The 21364-nt window shown below is 47.2% G+C and overlaps 2 protein-coding genes and 1 long non-coding RNA gene across 11 annotated transcripts in view; all 3 read right to left on the bottom strand.

Annotated features, from left to right (window-relative positions):
• igf2bp1 (insulin-like growth factor 2 mRNA binding protein 1) overlaps positions 1 to 1118 on the bottom strand; it is a 28325-nt gene extending 27207 nt beyond the window's left edge. The window contains exon 1 of one of the 2 annotated variants that reach the window (XM_040191519.2): positions 351 to 1118. In XM_040191519.2, the coding sequence (XP_040047453.1) occupies positions 351 to 525 (175 nt within the window). In that variant the 5' untranslated portion in view covers positions 526 to 1118. The remainder of the gene's footprint in view (positions 1 to 350) is intronic. The other variant, XM_040191520.2, reaches the window with a different exon arrangement.
• Positions 1119 to 4000: 2882 nt separating this feature from the next.
• LOC120827153 (uncharacterized) lies at positions 4001 to 6990 on the bottom strand. Its single transcript, XR_005713361.2, has 2 exons — positions 6659 to 6990; positions 4001 to 4856 (listed from the first exon to the last, which is right to left on the bottom strand). It is a non-coding gene; the product is annotated as an uncharacterized LOC120827153 (long non-coding RNA).
• A 2167-nt stretch (positions 6991 to 9157) lies between these two features.
• LOC120827940 (uncharacterized) lies at positions 9158 to 20757 on the bottom strand. 8 transcript variants are annotated; one of them, XM_040191166.2, is made up of 7 exons: positions 20507 to 20755; positions 18396 to 18658; positions 18030 to 18276; positions 14235 to 14324; positions 12712 to 12951; positions 12406 to 12588; positions 9158 to 10729 (listed from the first exon to the last, which is right to left on the bottom strand). In XM_040191166.2, exons 1-7 carry the CDS (start codon positions 20639 to 20641, stop codon positions 10565 to 10567), a joined length of 1323 nt encoding a protein of 440 aa, XP_040047100.1. In that variant the 5' UTR covers positions 20642 to 20755; the 3' UTR covers positions 9158 to 10564. The 8 variants fall into 8 exon arrangements, with proteins under 8 accessions (XP_040047100.1, XP_040047101.1, XP_077940536.1 ...); XM_040191167.2 differs by having other exon boundaries at positions 12454 to 12588; XM_078084410.1 differs by having other exon boundaries at positions 12406 to 12585.
• Positions 20758 to 21364: the final 607 nt, after the last annotated feature.

Genomic DNA, 21364 nt, shown 5'->3' with positions numbered 1-21364 from the left:
GCACCAATGCTGCGCGAGCGATACGCTAAAACACCGCTAATTCACAGAAATGTCCTTATAATATAATAATAATAATGATACTACCATGAAGTGGTGCTCGGCGTTGGCCTTAGGCTCCCTCCCTCCCTCCCCCACTCCCACACCCAACTAAAGTTGAATGGCTCCCCTGTGCTTACGGCTCACCGGACGCCATTAAACCAGCGGCAATATGATCATTGTGTGCGTTTATTTTCAGGCGGACAGTCGGAGGTGTGAACGCGGCGGCGCGCCGCCGGTCACCGCTGCTTTTCCGAATGAATGGGATTTTTAAAAAAGAGGTGGGGGGCGGTGAGCGGTCCACGTTTACTCACCGGAAAAGGTCTCGATGGCCTTCATGGCCCAGGAGTCGTCCGGACAATCCACAAACGCGTAGCCCGTCTTCATGAGGAACTGACCCGAGTACGGGATCTTGTGTTCGTCGAAGGTTTTGCCCAAGTCGTCAGCAGTCACGCTGTCGCTTAGATTCCCAATGTACAGCTTGTGCATGGTGGTGATTGTTTGTCCAAGTCCAACAAAAAACCCAAACAAAGCTCGTAAAAACTGATATCGAAGCCAGCTAAATAAAAGTTTCTCTCCTGAATTTGCCAAAAGCGCAACAAGAAATTATAACAACAACGGAGGGAAAATCCCACTGTGGGAAATAACGTCTAAAAAGTGATGATTCTCCGCAGCAAACTTTTTAAAAAAGGTGTAAAAACAGATGGTAACGTAGAAATTAGCCGTAAATCCAGTTGAATAAGTGGAGCAGGAGAAGACTTCCAGCCGGCCCCGGCAGACGAGTGAAGCAGCCTAGCGAGGTGGTTTACTGGTGATGGTCTACGGCGGGTACGCGAGGAACCAACTATGGCGGGATAAGGACTGAAATGTCTCTCTCTCTCTCTCTCCCCCCACCCTCTCTCCCTCTCTCTCTCTCTGACGCCGCCCCTCTGCAAACTGGATTTTTTTCCTTTTTTTGTTTGCATAGAGCAAACCACGTGGTCTGGTTGGAGTAGGTTAGGGAGAGGAGGGAGGGTACAGAACACACCCCCATCCTCATCCGAGGGGGGTTTCACCATTGACGCGCGTGCGCTCGAACGTGCAGCCACCGCGAGAACACACACACACACACACACACACACACACACACTTTAATTCTGCACTGTACTCATGCGCGCGATGAGGGCTTTAAATACAACGCCAAGTGGCCGCGTGCGCATCCGACCGCGCGGCACGTATTGTGCCACACGGAGGGGCGGGGCATAGTGGTGACGCCACAAGCTGGTTACGGCGCCTTCACTCACTCCGACCCCTGACATCAGTGTGTGAGATCCGTCCACATTTAAATGATCAGCCGCCCCCCCACCTGGATATTAATTACGATGTTACATAAGTGACCAACCAAGGGGTCGCGAGGCTGGCGGCTTGTCGCCGCATCGCTGAAACCGCGCGGCCTCTCGTGCGTTAAAGACGCTTAAATGAAATGCTCGTGGACACATTTCCCGTCCTTGGAACCGCTGCTTCCAAAGAGCAGTAGTCCGTAAGACTCCCCCCCTCCCCCGTCCCCAAAACAGACGTTTTCTTCATATTTTTCCAGAAAGGGGCGCAGCTGAGATGGTGGCGTGGCGCAGTATCCCCACGCGCCCCTGTGCGTGGATGGATACCTTTGTTTCCAAAATGGAGGCAGTTGCGGATTCAGAGGCCTGCCTCCCACCGGCCCCTCTCCGCACGCGATGCCCGCTTTGCGCGTGCAGCCTGTGCCCATCCCGCGCACGTCGCCACACGGCTGGAGTTGGTTTCTTCCCCTGTGCGCGAGACTTCGTAGCCAAACTACACACGCCCGTGAAGGCAACGTGGCAAACTCCGCGGGTTCCTCTGCTTAGAAAATGGCTCCTGTGCACAAAATGGATCCAAACACCTCAAACTGCTTGTTCCGTACCTCCTGTCTCAACATAATCAAGATTAAATATGAGGTAATATTATGAGAAAACCATCAAACTCCTTGTATGTCTGACATCCTGGTTGTATATGCACACGGGATGTTAAAAAACATCAAATTTAACTTTTGTTTCAACAAGTGACTCTGGGTTTATGTAGTTATGTTTTCCCTCATAATAATTGTATTATCAATGAATGGATTAAACATTGTACCATACAATTAATCATGAATGAATCTCATGTGTTAAAACCATAAGTGTGATACACATGTTAATCACAGCAGCATCTTCGTTAGAGCCAGTAGCCATTGTCATCATCACGTCGTCATGATCTTCACCGCTTCTTCCTTGTGGTGAAGGATTGATACATTACTGTTATTACACTTTCAGTAACGCAAATAATTCAGTGCAGCCTTGTTTCAAAGCGGCTGCAGGTTCTGTTCCCTCCCTCGATTGTGAGTCAATTAAATGGTGTAAGTGTCATTGAACTGGGATTAAGATTGGGGTGTAAAACCAAGAACTGTAAGGACGTTGTTGTGGGCTAAATAGCACACACAGTGGGTAGACGGGCCTCCCCGAGTGCTCCTGGATTGAGACCAGTGACTGTTCTTTATCTGGCTCATCTTTGCACACGATGAACGACGGGAAGTTCGAAGCTGAAGTTCTGCACGTTGTACTGTGGCTTCATGGCAGAATTACAACCTCAAGTCAAGTTTACCTTTGTGGCCTCATTCTCGTCCGACGGGGCGATTGAGTCACCTGGTCCAAAGCGGACTCCTGATTCCCTTGAAACGGGAGAAACGGGTGTTGAAATAGGCGATGGACATTGTGAGTACGCCATGTTGTTGCACACGCCTTTTCATTTTCTCCCCCCCCCCCCCCTGGTGCGTAAGATTTGAATTTCATTTTGTGAAAATTGAGGTAAAATTTCAGATATTGACAATGGAGAGGGGAGATTCAACGGATAACATTTATTTTCTTATCTAACCTGGTGAATGAAGGCTGTAATTTCAACCACACCTGATATCAGAGGGTGTTTTGATGAGTCTTGTTCTGTTTCTGTCGAGTTAGAATTAAATAGGCTTTCATGACCTGCGATGAAAAAATGAATGTTGTCTTGACTGGAGCCCGCTGGCCTTGCGGGGAGCATTCCATCGACTAAACTCTGTCGACTAATCAGTCCAACTCAGCTACCTTAATGCTCAAACAGTGCATCACATCTTTCTGCAAAGTTTCAGTTATTAAAGGTTCTGGAGTGAAAATCCAATATTTCCCTCTAAAATGTAGTGGAGTGGAAGAAGAAGACATAGCGTGGAAGATCGTCGATGGCAGTATTTAGGACACTTACAAAAAGGTGTGTGGAGGAAGAATGTAAGACCCCGTCCCCGGTCTGTGTGTGTGTGTGTGTGTGTGTTGGGGGAGGGCTGCGTAGGTCGAAGGGCTGGGGGGAAAACGTGTGGCCAATTGGGACAGAAGGCAGTAGGAGAATAAACCTCCCGAATGGATGAAAATCCATTTCTTCTTCTTTGTCTTCTTTTCGTCCCCCGTCCTCTATGCGTGGGATGTAGTACTATACATCAAAACACCCTGGAATTGTTAAAGATACCTTAACATTACTTTGTCGTCTCTTTGAAATGTATATAATGGAATATTGATTTCTCAGACTGTTCCTGAGAGATGTGATCACCTTACATGACAGTAAGGGTGTTAGAGGTCGCTATTGGCAACTATTTGAATTGTTTACAGTTCAATTATAACTGCATAGTATCTTAATCACTAAAAGGTTTGAAACAAATATAAGCTCTATTTTCATTTTAAGCCTAAATCTAAAATGTCTTCGCCTCTGTGGCGCTGGAAGCCCTCCGGACTGCCCCAAAAAGTAATAGTTTGCACTGTCACCCACGCGCTGGGAAGGTAAACGATAAGGTAACAGTGCAAACTACTGCCAGTTGAGCAACAATTTCAAATCACATGTTCATTGGAGGAAATATGTCTCCTCTTCCTCTGTGCCATAGAGATGCATTAAAAACACATCAGAGAGCCTCACATGCTGCACACGTTCCTTTATTACCACAAACACACACTTTGACTCAATCACAAGGGGAAATGTAGTCATTGGAGCGCCAAAAACACATTCCTAACACAAATTATTTCATGAGATCCGTGAAGAAAAAAAAATTAAAATCCTGAGTGAACTGTATACTTTTAATTTGTAAGCCAGTCAGTTAGTGGAAAATCATCTCCAGCCAAAGGTGTCTAAAGTTCTGTGATTTTCCCTCTGCAAGTAAACAATTTGCCTGCAAATTTGCTTTTTTTTTATATGACAAAAAAAGAACATGTACTTTGTAGTCCAAGGCCCACGGTTCCACATCATCTTGTTTATCTCGTAAGCATTCCGAAAATAACACCCTGTGATATAAGACGTGTGTGTCAAACTCTATTTTCATGGACTACATTTCTTCAATTTTTAAGTATCCTAATATGATTCTGTCAATGATGTGTGACGTAAATCAAGCTCATCACAAGTCACAGTTTGATTCAAACCACCGGACTCGAGACCAGGCAGATACAGTATTTCTGGGACTAATTTGAAGGCTTTCTAGTCTTTTGCCGGCAGAAGAAGCAGAGAAACGAAGCAGCTGCTGGTCTTTAGTTCCTGTCCATACTATAAAAAGGAAATGACCTCAGTAACTGGAAATCAAGATCGGATACTTTCGAGAGCGGCGAATTGGATTTGAAAGTCCACCGTTTCTTTCCGTTTATTTGTTCAATCATGGGACCCTGAAGCAGGAAGTAGAGCCAGAGTATACAGACTTGTTTTGGTGAAAACGTCACTGTTTTCTTGCTCCACAGATGTCGTTGTCAAAGCAAGTTCCACTCCTGTGATGTTGTGTTGACCAGGACCTGCATGCGGGGAAAGTTTTATGAAAAGTGAACGACAAACAGGCTCAAACACAAAGTGTAACAACACCTGAAAACATCTGTTTGTGTTGTGAAGAGTAACTTTCCATTAGGCTTTTTCATAATGGGCCCGGCAGCCTCCTTTTGGATCGATCATAAACGGCTCATTTTATGTATTTAAAAAGGTGTCGTTTTTGTTTCCATGGCTACACACACTGGCGCCACTCGGAGCCGGGATTCATGGTCACAAACATTTTTTTTCGTTGCCTATTTTGAAATAAACAGTTTTGAAATCTCATCAGAAAGTACTTCCTGTTTCATTTCACTTGTAGTTGCTTTGCCAAACCCGGCCCGACTTCCTCACTGGGAGTAAAGAATGATTTATTCCTGTTTCACAGTATCTTTCCAACATTAATGCATGTGATTGGCTTTGGTTAAAGGGACTGTTTCGATGATGTAAGTCATGTAAAATCATGAAACTAGTCTGAAAATGTAACCCTAAAACACACCGTAAGTGATGCTGCGCTGCTAAAAGGCCCAGAACAAGCAAATCTGGCCTTGAAAATATGTTGAAAATGTTTATTCCTAAATGTGGAACGACTCTGGTTCGGTAGGAATTTTGAACTTCATTTTCCCTAAAAATGAGTTTGATCCACAACAACCGGAGAGTTGGAGGCATTAGAAGAACATCAGTCTGGAGATGAAATATACGTGTATGTATCTAGGAGTGCTTTTAATCAACTAGCTTCCTCTTTTCGTGCTGTTTTTTATCAAGGGGAGACATTTGGTTTTATCATGCAGATATTTGTAAATCCTGGATTTAAAGCCTAAATCGCGTGTTAAAAAAATAAATACAACAAATGTTTGGTTGAATTGACAGGGAAAACAATGTGCATAAAACCACCACAGAGGAGAGAATGTGTCAAAAGAGTATTCTGATCTATTAAATAAAAAAGATAATAGATGAAAATACAAATATAACAGACAGTGGTAAAATGAGAATAAATGTACTTCAGTGCAGCGAATTGGCCACATTACTCAATAAACTATTGTGTAAACAGTCATTTGTTGCATATGTGGTTCAAGTTGAGCCGAGTGTCAACATAATAAATCAAATATCTGTTCTTCATCTGGTTTATGTTTAAAAAAATCTATTACTTAGACACAAATAACTACAACATTCCTTTCTCAACTAGTTTAATAGAAGAAGGACTAATGGAAATATTAACCAAATATGGAGTAAATGTACTAGAACTTTCCACGCTGCCTGAACTATATCGGTCATTTTTGCAGCAATAATACATGAGAAATGTACTTGGGAGCACGGAAGTTTCTTTTGGATCAGTCACTGACTTTAGAACTCGGGTTTCTTATGTTGGTTTTACTGAAAGTCAAACACAAACTTTAGAGCTGACGATGCTCAGAAAAAGGCGCGTTTTTACAGCACAGGAGAAAAAGAAGTGGCTCCACATTCACTCAGGTTTACGTTCAGTCCCACTTCACCGCCCATGAGAACCGAATCCATTCATCAGTGAGTCTGAAGGAGACTTCGCGATCGATATGAAACCAAATATTTATCAAACAACAGCGACGTGATGACAACGGAGAACGTCTCAATGTGTCTCCTATGACGAGGAAGGAGACACCTCGTGTGTGTTTCTATTTATTAATGTTAGTCCCTCCCCTCACCCCCCCGTGCATGGACCGGATCCCAATCGCACCGTAGGTTTTCATTTCGGACACACACGCGCACACACACAAACACGGACACACACACACACGCGCGTAACCGTTTGCGGACTCACCGACCGGGAGCTGGAATCAAACAAATAGTCCCTCACGTGGCGGACGGAGAGGAGAATAGAGCTGCTCTTAGAGTAGACAAAATGGAGAGGGGAGGATGGGGGAGGATGGGGGAGATGTGGGGGGGGGGGTCCTTCGCTGTGGACAAATAATGAAAGAACCCACGATGACGTACAAACACACCGACTGTCAATGTCCATGGTCATGTAGCGCTGACACGCACCGAGAATACTTCTTCTTCTTCTTCTTCTCAGTTTAAAGTGTTACATTAAAAAAAACATTAGCAGGAGAAACAAGTCCTCAAACCCTGGACCCTCAGAGACTCAATGACGTCACCTAGTAGGTGGTCCAGCGTGAGAGTCTGTGAGGGAACGGAATGGTGTAAATACGAATGGGACAACACTGCAACTGATCACGTTACCATGACAACGTAAGAATATGACGTGCAATTGTGGGTATTCATTTAATACTTTTTACTCCCTATTTTCCTCACAAGAAAATGTTAGATCATCTATTTTCTTGTTTCCATCGAAACGAATGAAATATCAAATGAATACATAAATAATGTGCTTGTATGTTCCATCTTTTATTCTTAATGCTTCTGTGTAAATGTAATAATCCAGAGTGCATTTACATGCCGCTTACTTTGTTTACCTTTTTTTTAACGTCTCCATGCGTCCACTGCTTTACGTCCCATCGTGGACATCGTCTCCCTGCGCGCGCTTCTACCACCACCAGGCGGCCGGCTCGAGTCCCCGCAGCCCGGGCCTGCGGTCTACGTTAGGAGGGGAGGCCGTGGCCCTCAGCTGGGAGGAGGCCTGCTGAAGCAGTCATTATTAATTGTGATTAAAAAAAAGACTAAAACTAATTAAAAATGAAAGCTTTTGGTTTGAAACAAACACAGATTAAATAATTCTCAGACAAACGCATGGTATTATTTTTTTGTTAGTATTACATAACTTAAAATAAATGTATATAACGTATTCACCGTCTGCTTTAATTTCTCCCCTTTCAATTATCTGTATGTTAAAAAAAATAATTTGTAAAATTTAATTTAGCCCCAAAAAATCTTCATTCTATAAACTTTCCCGGGTGGATTTGAGGAAAAGGCATTTTCCCGTTTTCAAACCCAAAACAAACAAAAAAACGCTTCCGGTTGGTCGCCGGCTCACAGCCCCATTTGACATTATGAACGCGCGAGGGAGCCTTATCGATTATGATCGTTAATGAAACCAGCCGCCGGGTCCAGAGCACCGGGCCCCGATCCGAGGAGGCCCCGACACGAGCCCGGCTATCGAAAGGGACAATCATTTTAAAGCCATAACCGGCATGCAAGCAGGACAAACGGCGCGTGCGTCTGTTCACTTATTTTAATTCATCGCGATTGGCGGCCGAGTCTCACGCGGCGGGACACCGCGGAGCCTTAATGGACCCTGTGAAGGACGCGCGATTTCTGCACGTTAATTTCTTTAAGGGTTCAATTCTGATGCGCGTTCCCGCCGCGTGCATGCACGTTGGTGGGCTGCAGTGGAATCGTGGCACCAAATAAACACCTGTGGACCTGTGGAATGGCGACCCATGCAGGCTCAAGTCAATGGTCATTTAATGTAAATGTACACCAGTAATGGTAATACAAGCGCTCATTAGGTGTTTTATTCATATGTAGCCGAACATATTTCATATTAAAGTAAAAAAAAATAAAACGTAATGGCTCATGTAATTTATCAACTTCATGCAGGTTCCATTTTTGAAGTGAACGTAAAAAAAGAAAGCCGGGCCATTCCGAAGTAGATCACAATCATATCATTGAAACCTAAAAATGATGTCGGTTCTGGTAGAACTTAACTAGTTTAATTCATCATTCCGCAATAATTTGTGAATGAGTAATGGCTCCTCCCACTGAGGGAGTATCGCTTTAAAGAGTCACGTGACAGACAGACCGTAGTTAACACAGCGGTCAGCTGATGCATCCAAAATAAAGCTGCTCAGCCACGTTTGAACCTCCGCCCATAGAGGAGCGTGGTATCATAAAACATGGCGGTTTGTATGGCGTCTCCTTATCAAAGGCAACATAAACATAAATCAGGGGAGATGGTTTTATTGAATTATAAGTACTCATTTTAGTGCTCATCATAAATAAGAACTGGTTCACAATTGGCTTATCCAGTTGAATAAAAGGTCCCATAAAACAACAGAATGACTGAAAATATAGAGAAAAAGCAGGGTGTCGCCCTCTGGTGGAGAAGGACACGGTGTTCCAGCTGCACGCGTCGTCTTCACTTGAAGGTCCACTTACTCCCTTTCTGGCTCCAGAGCCTCCCTCCTCCCCCCGATACGTCTCTGTGGCCCGCTGAAGTTTGCTAAGCTCAGGCTCCCAACTTCCCGATAAGCAGAGAACTTCCAGGAAATCAGCTTGAAATAGAATAGAACATTTTCCACATAAAAACAACAACTAAAAATTGACTTAAAAAGCAGACATCCCTTAAGAAAAGCAGCACTGGTGGTGATAATAATAAAACATTTTATTTGTATAGCACTTTTCTAAATACTCAGACACTTTACAAGGAAAGAGAGAAAGCAACATTGGAAACATGTCATGAATAAAAATAGAAACGACTTTAAAAAGAGAAAATACAATGTCAGTAGAATTGTGGGTCTTTCGACAAACGCCGTGTTAGCGAGAGAAAAGTAACAGAACTACATATTGGAACCATGATTAAAAACTGTTATTCGTCAAAACTGACAGTTTACAAAAAGACAAAATCATAATTCACTTCCTTCTTCACTGACGGGGGGGGGGGCTGACTGGCTGTTTAGTGAAACACCGCAGAGAGATTTGGCGGTTATCTGAATCCATCCCGGGAGCACTGAGGGGATTTGGGGGGCTGCAGGTTTACTGCATTTTGGCCACTATAGCTTCCAGATGCAGGAGTGGTGTCCGGCTTAAGCTGGACCCACAGCTGCTGCAGTCATGTGAGTGGGAGGGGGCGGGGGCACAGGATGGGGGTTATAATTACACAGCACTTGTCTTAAAGTGCTTTAAAGTGAGAGGAACACACATGTGGACAGTCGCAGCGTAACAACAAAAAGGGGTGGAGACTCGTACTGCTGTCTTTCCTAAATTTGCCCCACCCGCCGCCAACAGGTGTGCAGGCTTAGAACAAAATTGAGTTGTGGGTTAAAGAGAAGGTAACCGAGCCCCCCCCCCCCGGTCGCTCGAGGTCCTCCACGCTGCCGGACCACTCGCTCCTCAGGACGTCGTTGCCGCGGTTACTGAGGAGAGAGGCGTGCTGGAAACGCACAATATACACAACCTTCGTCTGGAGCATGTTGAACATTTGGAAATAACACAACAAAGGGACCCCCCCCCTCCAGCTTCCTTTCACTTAGGTCAGCTTTTATGTTTCAAGGAAACATATCTGACTGAAGGGAGAATTTCCATACAAAATAGCGTTTTGTTTTATTTAACACGTGGGGAGGGGCGGGCGCTCTAATCATAATGAGGGGGGGGGTAGTAGATATTTTCATTACGAGAGGGGGATCAATTCTTAAGTGAGGAGACAGACATTTTAACTTATATCCAGTACATGGCATAGATCATACATGAGGGTCAAGGCAACACATTTTTTTTTCCATTTTTCTTTTTTAAACCTAACTACTCAGTTATTCAATCTCAACTAGTTCTCATGCCCCCCCCCCAATCCCAAACACAACGTTCCAAAAGGAGGGGCACCGTGGTGAAGGGGCGTCCAAAGTCCTCCCTCTTTGATGCTGGGTCCGAAAAGGGTGTAGAAAGGATGGGGAAGGGTGCGTGGTGCTGGACGCAACGTGATGGGAAGGGGGGCAGCTGGTTCCTGGAGGGGTTGTGTGTGTGTGTGTGTGTGTGTGTGTGTGTGTGGGGGGGGGGTTCATTGATTGTAGAGGGAGCGCTGCTCCCAGGGCATGGCCTGGATGGTGCGTGGCACAGGGGAAGGCTTGAGCGTGGGCGCTCCGTTCGGATGGAGGGAGTGGCCGATGGGGTTGATGGTGAGGGGCCGCTGGGGGGCCAGAGAGAAAGTGTCCTGATGCTTCGGCTGCAGGGGGAGGTGGGGGGGGAACGGGTAGAGAGCCAGAAGGAGAGAACCGGTGTGAGACAGTCGAGAAAAAAAGGTGGAGTTGGTGGGAAGAGAAAGAAAGGGGGGTGGAGAACAAAGAGTAAAATATCAATGTCAGCAGAGCAAAGGGACTTTCCTCAGATTCATAACAACTATCAGTGCACGGGTGGAGTTGAGATGGACGAGGAAGAGGGGGACATGGAGTGCTACACTCAGACACATGGACACAGACGACATGGAGAAGGTGTAGCGTCAAGATGGAGGGCTGAGCTGCACATGTCTGAGCACCATCTCTTAAAAGGATTCACAGAATGTCTGCAGGTGTCATTCAAATGATTTCACTAACATATATAAATAAATATATACACATACATATTCAGTTCATTCTGTTTTTTTTAAGTGGGGATTAATGTTCCTTCATGCAGACCGAAGTCAACAGGAGGGGATTAGCATACATTGTCGCTGGTGCATTATATTCAAACCACAAAAGAACACTAAAGTCAGAAGTGGTTCTGAACCTGCAGAATGACGATTTAAGGAAGTCAACAGGTCCAGCAACCCTGATGCCTGTTGACCGTTGCGGTTTCAACACTGCCAGTGTGGTACAGTGACTCGTGCAGCCTCAGCTTCAACATCCCAGTGTGCGGCACACAGCTGATTGGACAGTTAGTGTCAGAAGGCGGGACCATGTTAGCAGCACAGCCCCAGGTTAGTAGCACCCTGCCGCCGCGTTGGGAGCGCGAGCTGAACGAGGAGCTCATCGACGCTTTTTCCACCGTGGCGAGTGAAGCCACTGCTACTTACCCGATGACAAGAGGTGAATATACGGTTCATCGGAATTAACATTAACGTCCGCTCCAACCACATCTATGGCCCCATAAACAGGAAGTCAGTGGTGACGCAGTAAAGCCCGCCTCTGGCTCGATTCCATTGGCTGCCCCTTTAAATCGGGACCTGGACTACCAACGTGAAAAATTGGAAACGTCTGAACTTTTATCGGCGTGTGAAAACTGACGGACGCAGATCCACACGTTTGACGAGTCCCTGCTCCGTTTTTATGCACATATTGAAAATACTTTCAAGGACTTGAGAGACGAAGCACCCGGAGGTGCAAAGGCGCCGCCCACTCCTGGGCTTAAGGACTTGTTAAAGAACGCGTTGTGGCAAAATGGAGTCTAAAACATCACGGTGGAACTGTCTAGACTTACTTCTGACTCAGAGTGTGATGTTGTAAAATTAAAGAAAACATTTTTAAAAAGAGTAGGCGCAATGACCAAGAGGTCATCAATAAAATGGTTATTGTCTCCTATCCACTGGTTGTAGTAGTTATACAGTACAACCCCCCCGATCTCTGTGGGGAAAACTCAGAGAGTGGGGGGGGTCATGGTGACGGGCGGATTGGATCGTCTCTACCCACCACCCCCACCATGGACGTCTCCTCCACAAACAGCTCCCCGTCCTGTCCCAGGAGGACGGAGGACGGGGAGCTGCGAGCAGAGGCTCCCGTTAGAAGTGTTAGTCCCCCTCTCCTGGTGTTAGTATCTGGACGGGGAGGAGACAGCTAGGCAGCGGGCGGCGGGAGGGATTGTGGGGGTGAGGGTGGTGGGGCGGGGGAGAGGGAGTGGGGAGTTGCGGCGGCGGCAGCTCTCTCCTACCATGGGGTTGGCGCTCAGCCTAGTGTATCCCGAGCTCAGCTCCTTTACCTCAGGCACCAGGGGCTGGAGCAGGGAGTAGGAGGAGGACGGGGCGGCTCCGGAGGAGGAGATGTGTTTGTTGGAGGACGAGCTCCTCATGCTTTGCTGGCTGCTCTGGGACGACACAGAGCTGGGACGGCCCTGCTGGGGAGGAGGAGGGTGAGCAGGGGGGAGGAGGAGGAGACACAGAGAGCTCAACACATTGGCGCCAAAAGGCTCTTGGGTTAGAGCAAGAAAAACGAAGCAGGGTTTTTATCTCCGCCCTACCTGGTGGGGGTCAGGCACAGACTGGCTGGACACGCCGCCCTGCCCTCCCTGGGACATGGGGGAGACGCAGTGGGGGGGCAGGGGTTCCTGCTGTCCGTGTCCTCCATGCGGCGGTTGCATCATGGAGTTGGCGCTGTTCTGCTGCTGCTGCTGCTGTTGCTGCTGTTGTTGTTGTTGCTGCTGCTGCTGCTGCTGCTGCCGGCGAGCGTTGGCGGCGTAGCTGGAACGACGACTGCCGGACTGGATGGGGAGGGAGGAAGAGACATTCTGTCAATCATTTGCGGCTGCGTGCTCGGAATGGGTGACGCATGCATGGCCAGCGGCGCACGGATACGATGAAGAGCGGAGGGGATGGACGGATGTGGTGAGCTCCTCTGCATCTCTGATTCGGCACCACGAGCAGCTCAAGAGCCGGACGTCTCAAGGACACGTCTCGCAGGCTCGTTAGCTCTCACTTCCTGTCTGTCAAACTGGTTAGATGAGGGATGGGGCGGGCCGGTTGTACGCACATGCAACACCTACACACAAACGCACACACGCACTCGCATAAACATCGATTCCACCCAGCCTGAACAACTCCAACATTAAGGAGGGACATTATTTTAAAGTGGGCGTGGAAGGGCGACTAAGACAGATTCAGCCCGCCGGAGGCTAAACGTTATTAATATAGTGTTCTGCTGCACCGCGCCCGCCGGGACTCCTGGCGGTTTCTCCCAAATGGGGGCGTGGCTATCGCTACCTGCTGCTGCTAATACAAATCAAAACAATTCCACTTGAAAGTATGAAGCCTCCCTTTAACCACAGAATCTGACTGCCCGCTCAACTTGTCCTCTACCGTCTACAGGGTCAATGCTGACGTCGGTGTTTTTGTTTTAGTCTCGTCTTGGTAGTTGGGACAGTCCTCTGGAGCCGGTACGTTTACACTTCACAGAGCAGATTTACACTCGCAAAACAAAAAAGGTTTTAAGCATCTTTAGCTGAAGTAGAAAGGATCACATTTAAAAGAGGTTATATTGTCCAAAAAAGGCTTAATATTGGCTCCAGCTGAACTATGAACTACGTCACTCACATCACCGGCCTCGACATTAACAGTTGCCCCTGGCAACTATTTTGAGAACTCTCTGCCTTCAGGCGCTTTGTTTTAAATTCTATGAGAGGACGGACCAGTAGTGGCAATCAGCACAAAGGACAACCCTTTTTAACTTAGTATGCGCCCTGTAAAACAATTAGGACCACCCGTTACCGCTCAGTATGGTCCAAGTCCTCAACACCGCCCGTCCTCTCCCGCGGTCTGTGCAGTTTGTTCAGTGTTCGTTACTAATCGGTTGCATTTGTCAAAAGCAGTTTTCACCTCAGCAGCACCGAGACAGACGAGTTGTTCTGATCAGCCTCAATCACCAGAACGTCCTCCTGCGCTTCAACTCTGCTGAACCAGTTGGCCCTTACTCACAGCTACAGTTGCATCCGCCTCACACACACACACACACACACACACGCTCTCACACACACACGCTCACACCAACCTGGTTTTTGGGCGCGGCGCTGCACCGGTGCTGAGCCAGGTCCAGCATGGTTCGGTAGCTCTTAAAGCAGGACGGGCAGTTGAAACGGTTCTTATTGACCAACCCACACACACACACACACACACACACAAGTTTGGATTACTAGATTTGTTAGGAATTGTGTTGCTTCCCTGACCTGCGGAGAACTGACTCTTTCCCTGGTCTCAGCCTACATCCACACTACTACGTCTTCCTCCTACAACAAAAACATCTCCGTCCACACCTTTCAGATGATCTGCGTTCACACGGCAACCGTCGCAAACGTACATCTCATGACCATTAATGCTCACCGAGCATGTGTGCGACGATGTAAACAGGAAGTAGATGATAATACAGCGAGACACTATAAAAAATTTTTGTCGAAGAACAGCGAAGGCTAAAAGAGGGATGAGAGAGCTGGTCAGGCGTGTTGAATGAATCACGGGTATCTCCGCTGCTCGTCTTCCTCCTGGAAGTGGCAACGTGAGACAAATTGGGGAGGGACACCTCACGACTGCTAAGAACCAATTGAATTGTGAAGGCGGGTGAGGGTCATGGCTTCCTAACGTATCCCTTTCAGACAATCCACACATAGACACAACACACCTTTGGGTCTTGAGTAAGAATCATAAGACGACGGCCCTGCGCTGAGGCTAGCAGCCCTATTAGCACTCACCGATCACTCGGTGGGAATGAATTAGGGCTGTCAAAATTGGTCAAAAATGACATTTGAATATACGCTAAATGAAAAAAACAAAAAACACGGATATATGAATATCTGGTTGTGCATTAGACGTGTCAATAACAGGACAAATGAATACAACGAGACATAAATAAATTACCTATACAAGTAGTTAAGTTTAACCGTTCTACGGCCAAGACCGCAGATCGCCCGATCGAAATATGGCAGCCTTCATTCAGTGATTGAAAGTACCGGCATTGAGCGCTCTGAGCGAGCTGTGCTGTAAACATGGAACTTTTCCTTGGCATGAAACGGCAAATAATCAAACCAGTGCATGAAGCTGTTGTAGCCGATCTAGTCTATTTTATTCATGCAGTATACAGTCAGTAGTCAGGCGCGCGCCCGCCCGCCCGCTAAGCAGACAGCGCCGCTGCTGTGTGTGGTTTTTTTTTACATTCGAATATTTTCATATTCGTATATAGAATATGTGTTGACAGCCCTAGAATGAATGTTTTTATGGTTGCTGTGACGGAAGTACATCCTGTACCTGCACTCACCCTCTCTGCACCGGGTTCTAGCAGCAGTCTCTTGAAGGCCCTGAAGCGTTCAAAAAGCTTTAATTGCTGCCTCTGTAGCGACCGTGTGCTTCTCCGCTACGTCAGATTACACCGCGGAACCTCTGCGATCTGATGGCCATTTTTCATTTTGCCCATTTCAAACTCTGAACTACTTAATAAAGAAGTTCAACAAAATGCAAATGAGAGTTTGATGAACCACATATCACATTTAGTATTGAAATTGTTTCAGAGTATAAGAGTTTTTGGTGATATTCTGTGATGGCACAGAGCGGATTGCATCACAGGAACATCAGGAGCATTGTTCTCCTGTTAGGTCTCCCAAAATGAACATAACATGGTAAATAATAATAAAAAGAGCAACAACAACAACGTGCTAAAATACTGGCCTGGGAACACGCCATCAAAACTATTCAACACATGCAAATAAAATGTTACTGAAAGGTTCCAATAGGCCGGATCCTTCTGTGGTGAAACCGCTGTACTAAACTTAAGCTCTTTTGTGGCGTTTCCGGCTGAAAATTGAGAGTAAACGTTTAGGCTTGTCGCACAATATAGGAGTATATAAGTGAGTGCGATAATCTTTGGTGGTGCGATATTTATCTTACATATAAATGAACGTCACCAACATTTTAGTGGATCCCGCTGTCCTCTTGTCTGCTTTCATTGGCGAACGTGGAGGCGGGGCTTAGACACCGACGGGGGAAGGGAACCCGTGAACGCACGGTGTTATTGTTTTGTGACAGACAATTAGGGTAAACCAGTCCAAGTGGACTTGGTTCACCTCCAGTGTGGGAACATTTTGGCTTTAAGCTGAATGAGAGAACTACATGAACGAGCCGGCACGTCGACTTTCTTTCAACAGTGCAAAACGAAAACAGGGAACACAACTAAGCTAAAATGAACCTAAAACAACCACCATCCGCCCAGTCCTTCAACCTGAACTACGGTCTGTTCCTCCGGACTGCTGGTCCGCCTCTTTGGCCGTGAGGAACGCGGGCCGACGTCCCCGGACGCCGGACACATTTTGTCAAACCCGACCGCATCGGACTGAGCCCGATGCTTCGCTCGCTCCGTGTCCCTTATTATTTGTTTAGTTTTATTCACTTAGGATATATTTTTGTCACATTCCGATTCTAATGTCTCACTGTTGACGAATAAAACGTTCTTTGTTCTTTGAAAGAGCAATACTGCCTCGCATAAATAACACAAACACCTGTTTGCTCAATCTGCAGCGTAAAACAAACAAATACAAATTAATACATTTTCAAAAAGAAAAAGGAAATATGTTCTGCAATTCATCCTCAAAACACAGCTGTTGCTTGTCAGATGCAATCAAATGGACGGTAATAAAATGCCGTGATGCCGTCACAATGCGTAATGACGCGTAATGGCTGATCAGACACAATCGGCCTGTTTAAGGGCGGATGGCGCTGCCTCGACTGCACTGGAGGGAGGTTGTTGTTTACTCCTGATAAGGTGTGCAAAATCCTGCTGGCGTGTGCTGTGCTACATGATGTGGCACAGCTTCCAAACACGCCTCGACCCCCCTGACGCTGATGTTGGCCCAGACCCTGATCCCCAATCATTGCCGCCTGTCTCCCATCAAGAGGGGACAGGTCCGGTGTCCCCTTTCCCACCCGGGGCAGACACACCTTGGCGATGGCGCTAAACGCTTTTTTGCATTCACTTTGATGTCAGACCATTTTTTCTTTATTTCGGCCACGGTCAGCGGTTGTGAGGCTGCAGCGTTAAAATTACCCGCTCAGGATTGTGGCACAAATATATACTGCATAATACTGTGCCCCCTAAAAAGCATTTTACTTCTCCTTTCCACCTCGCCAATGATCATTTCGACTTCACACTGAGTGAAGTTACGTTTCTTCGTTTTCCTTTCAGTGTTTGTCATGATTTTGCAATCGATGAATATTAATTTGTGGGCGTTCCACAGACTATATATGGGCAACTGTGGGCGTGACATGAAGCCGCAAAAGCTGCGCTGCATTTAGAAGTGATTGTGATTTATTAAGGGAAAACTGCGTAGGACGTGCGTGCGCACGGTTTTATAAGTCTGAATATTTCTGTGCGTACGCACGTCCTACGTTTCATCCGTACGCCACTTCTGGCGCAAATCCTACGCAAGGTTTTATAAATGAGGCCCCTGGATTTTGCTGGTTGCAATGGGCCCGTGTATCGTTGCTCTTTAATCTTCACAAGTAAAAAGACTCCACTCACAATCCTCGGCTACACTGCAGCACAGATATAAAACGTGTCTGTTATCAGAAGCTTAGAAATCTCCACCATGTTGGGGAGAAAAAAAAGTATTTTCGCCTAATAGTCACATCAATGTCCAAATTTGTTAAGATTGAGGCCATTTTTTGGGGCCCTGTTACGAGCAAAGGTATTTGCCGCTCCTCTGTCCATCCAACAACCTGAATATGTCATGCCAGTATAAAACATGTAAGCTCCGGACGCACAGCGTGCGTCATCAGTATCCCCCTCGCAGCGCCCAGAACCCACCTGGTTGGTGGCGGCGGCGGTGCAGCGGTGCTGGGCCAGCTCCAGCATGGTCCTGTAGCTCTTGCAGCACGAGGGGCAGTCGAAGCGGTTGGGCCCGTCGTCGTGGATCCTCTGGTGGTTGCGGAGGTACCGGGCCAGGCGGAACGCCTTCCCGCACAGGTCGCACATGTAGCGCTTCTGCCCGTGGATTCGCATGTGGTTGCGCAGGGACATGTAGTTAGTGTAGGGTTTGCTGCAAAAGTCACACCTATGTTTTTTGGGGGGGAGGGAGGAGACAAAAAGGGGGGCGAGACCAGACAGTTAGAAGCTCTTATTCAACCCCATTTGGCCTCCTTTGGAAGAAACACAAGAGTCTGGGGTCCCCACCTGAAGTCCCCGATCTTGTGGGTGAGCTTGTGGTTGAGCAGGGAGCTGGCGTGCTTGTAGGCGCAGGTGCACAGGTCGCAGACGTACGGCCTCTCGTCCGAGTCCATGTCGTCCGGCGCCGTCACGGCCGGCGGCGGCGGCGGAGGCGCTCGGGACTCCAGGGAGAGGCTGGAGCTGGAGAGGGACGCCGAAGATAGACTGGAGCTGGAGAGGGCCGCCGAGGACGTGGGAAGCTGGTCGCACCAGCTGATGGTCGAACTCGGCTATCGGAGAGGGAGGAACGCATTAAAAACTACTTTGGCATTTAATGCAAAGTAATGTGACATTCTATTTTGTAGCTAAACGCTTGAAACGCTGCAGCACAATGGCCATATTTTATCATCATAAAATATGGCTTCACACCAAACTGCCTCAGAACACATAAAAGGTGGAAGGCAGCTCAGCACCACGGACAGCAACACTGACTACATCACAGATCTGCACGGGACTGGAACCAAACACAAAACTGGTGCTGAATGGAAGCTCAGCTGCTGTGCTTTAGATGCACCTCATTCCATAGAGACCAGGAGCTGCTGCGAATGAAATACCATCTTTTTAGAGCTTCCACCTTTACAGAAACTCCAATGTGATCTGATACTGCAGCTCCTGCAGAACCACAGAGAAGTCTGGTTTTGTCCAAACTTTGGTGTACACGGGTGTTGTTTCGGACTTGATGAAACTGGGAGGTTTCGCCACTTCTGGTTCCGTCTCCAAAGCAATAGATTTTGGTTTGGATGCACGAGAGAAGCCCTGCAGTTAAAGTGTCACGGTTTACCACAAAAAGAAAAGTTGCCTGCCTTTAATTTAGCAGCGATGAACGTGAAGTCATGTGATCCTGCCATAACATTTACTTCCTCCGCCATCATGCGTTAAAAAATAAAATAAAATCTGCAAAAGCGCTGCTCTTTGGAGCAGATTATCTTGCGGGACAGAACATGTGTTTACCAGGGAGCTTATTTTTCTGCAATAATCCAAAACAGATAAATCCCATTGGCCTGTGGACGTGGGGAACCAGCGTGATGCTCACCTCCATCATCCCTGATTCCCTCTGAATCATCAGAAACACAACGCAGTCCAGTGAACGCAGCACACTACTCCCTCGTCTCCTTTTTGAAGATGCCGCCTTCAAATGCAGGTAGTTTGGGAGAAACCGGGGAGGAACATAGAAGGTGAGTGACACCTCGGAAGGTGCCGCTAATCCCCCCCGAATGGTCACGAGCGTTCAGCAGCACAACACGTCTTACATACACACTAAAGCGCGGGCGGCTGCGAACGCGGTGCTGATCGCTTTTTCGGCCGTGGCCTGCCATGAATGAACCGCACAGTCTGGCACCACAAAGGGCGCTTTCAAGGCGCCCAGCGGGGCGTCTTCCGCCCCCGTTTCCTGTGGGACAGCCCGGTCGTGTTTACTTTGCGGTGTGTGTGTGACAGTGTTGCGGGGCATTACGCACACACGCTGCTGCTCAAATGAAGCCTTCTGCCGTTCACAAATAGCAAGAGGAGACCTCGTCGAAACGCGGGGGTTATTCAAGGTGCTACCGGGGAAAAGGGGGAGACCCCGTCTGGCAGCGCGGACCCCGGGGGTAGCTAGCCGCGCTGTTTGGCTCGGTGGTGTCTGCTGTTAGCATTAGCTCGGTGATGCTCGGCTACAACAACATTCTTTATCCCTCCCCCAAACCTCCCGCCGCCCGCTCACAACACGGCGGCGGCACAGCGAGCAGCAACGCGTCCGATTCCACCCGACCGTTTACGGACGGTGTGAAATATGCAGTATGCAGGGGCTAATCACGACTAGCCACTTAGCAGCTAGGAGTCGAACTAGGCCGTGCGCCGCTCAGCATGACCACTGGTGTTAGCAAATAGCTAACGGAGCGGTTCTGTAACACAGCCAGCAGCTTCACAACACCCGAGTGTCGCCGAACCGGACTCCAGACTCTCGGTAAACAATCGCACGCGCCATAGAGACGATGCACGGGGCTTCGGTGGTCCCGTGCAGCTCCGTTCGCCGTTCGCGGAGGCTATTTGCCGGCCGAGGTCGCTAGCTAACGGTCGGTGGAAGCTGGCTTTCTTACTCCGGAGTCGTTGGGATCCTTTTTCCAGAACAATTGAGAGCAGTGGCCGAAAGACTCCGTCGATGTCACATAATTCACTCCGTTTCTGTCCTGAAAGTCTCCGTGTGTGCTGCCGGTATTAGTCCTGGCGTACATCGTCGGTTTTCGGATTATTCGACTTTTACTTGCTGAAAAGAAATAGGGCCGCTTTGTCGGGATCTCCTTCCGAAAAGAAAAATATTACTTCTGTGAAATGAGCGAATTGGCGGTGGACGTATGGAAGCACGCGCAGTATTACTGCCGCGCGCCGGACGGGAGTGGAACTGCACCATTTCACACATCTGCTTTACTACTAAGTACTAAAGACACAGTAGTAGTAAGTAGTAAGTGTGTATTTCCATACATTTAGTAAGACTGTTTTTCTTATCCATTTAAAGTAATTCGTTTATATTTATAGGCCCAATCGCTGTAGAGTGTAGCTCTGCTAACTTTTGGGAATTTTCCTTCCAGAAATGTATAAAGACAATTAAATCCTTTCATCTGGTCGTTTAATCCCTTAAACACACATCCTTTTCAACTCTGATTTTGTTTAGGCGTTCTATCATTTAATCACATTAATTGTGTCCCCGTTTATATTGTTTACAGTTAAAAACAAATGACTTGTTATTCTACTATAATGAGACAAAGCTGTAGAAGTATTTGTATTTATTTTGGATTGTTAATATTATAAAGCTCAGGCTTTGTAATTCTCTGGCTCATTTTAAGAAAACTAAAAAATAATTTTTACACACCATCTCAGGGACAGTACTGTGAATCCAAACTATTGTGACTATTCTAAATACAAACATTTTAACATTAAAAAGATTTTGTACTGATTTT

The sequence above is a fragment of the Gasterosteus aculeatus genome, chromosome 11 (genome assembly GCF_964276395.1).
Source record: "Gasterosteus aculeatus chromosome 11, fGasAcu3.hap1.1, whole genome shotgun sequence".
Lineage (NCBI taxonomy): Eukaryota > Metazoa > Chordata > Actinopteri > Perciformes > Gasterosteidae > Gasterosteus > Gasterosteus aculeatus.
This window is presented reverse-complemented; position numbering and strand designations above follow the sequence as displayed.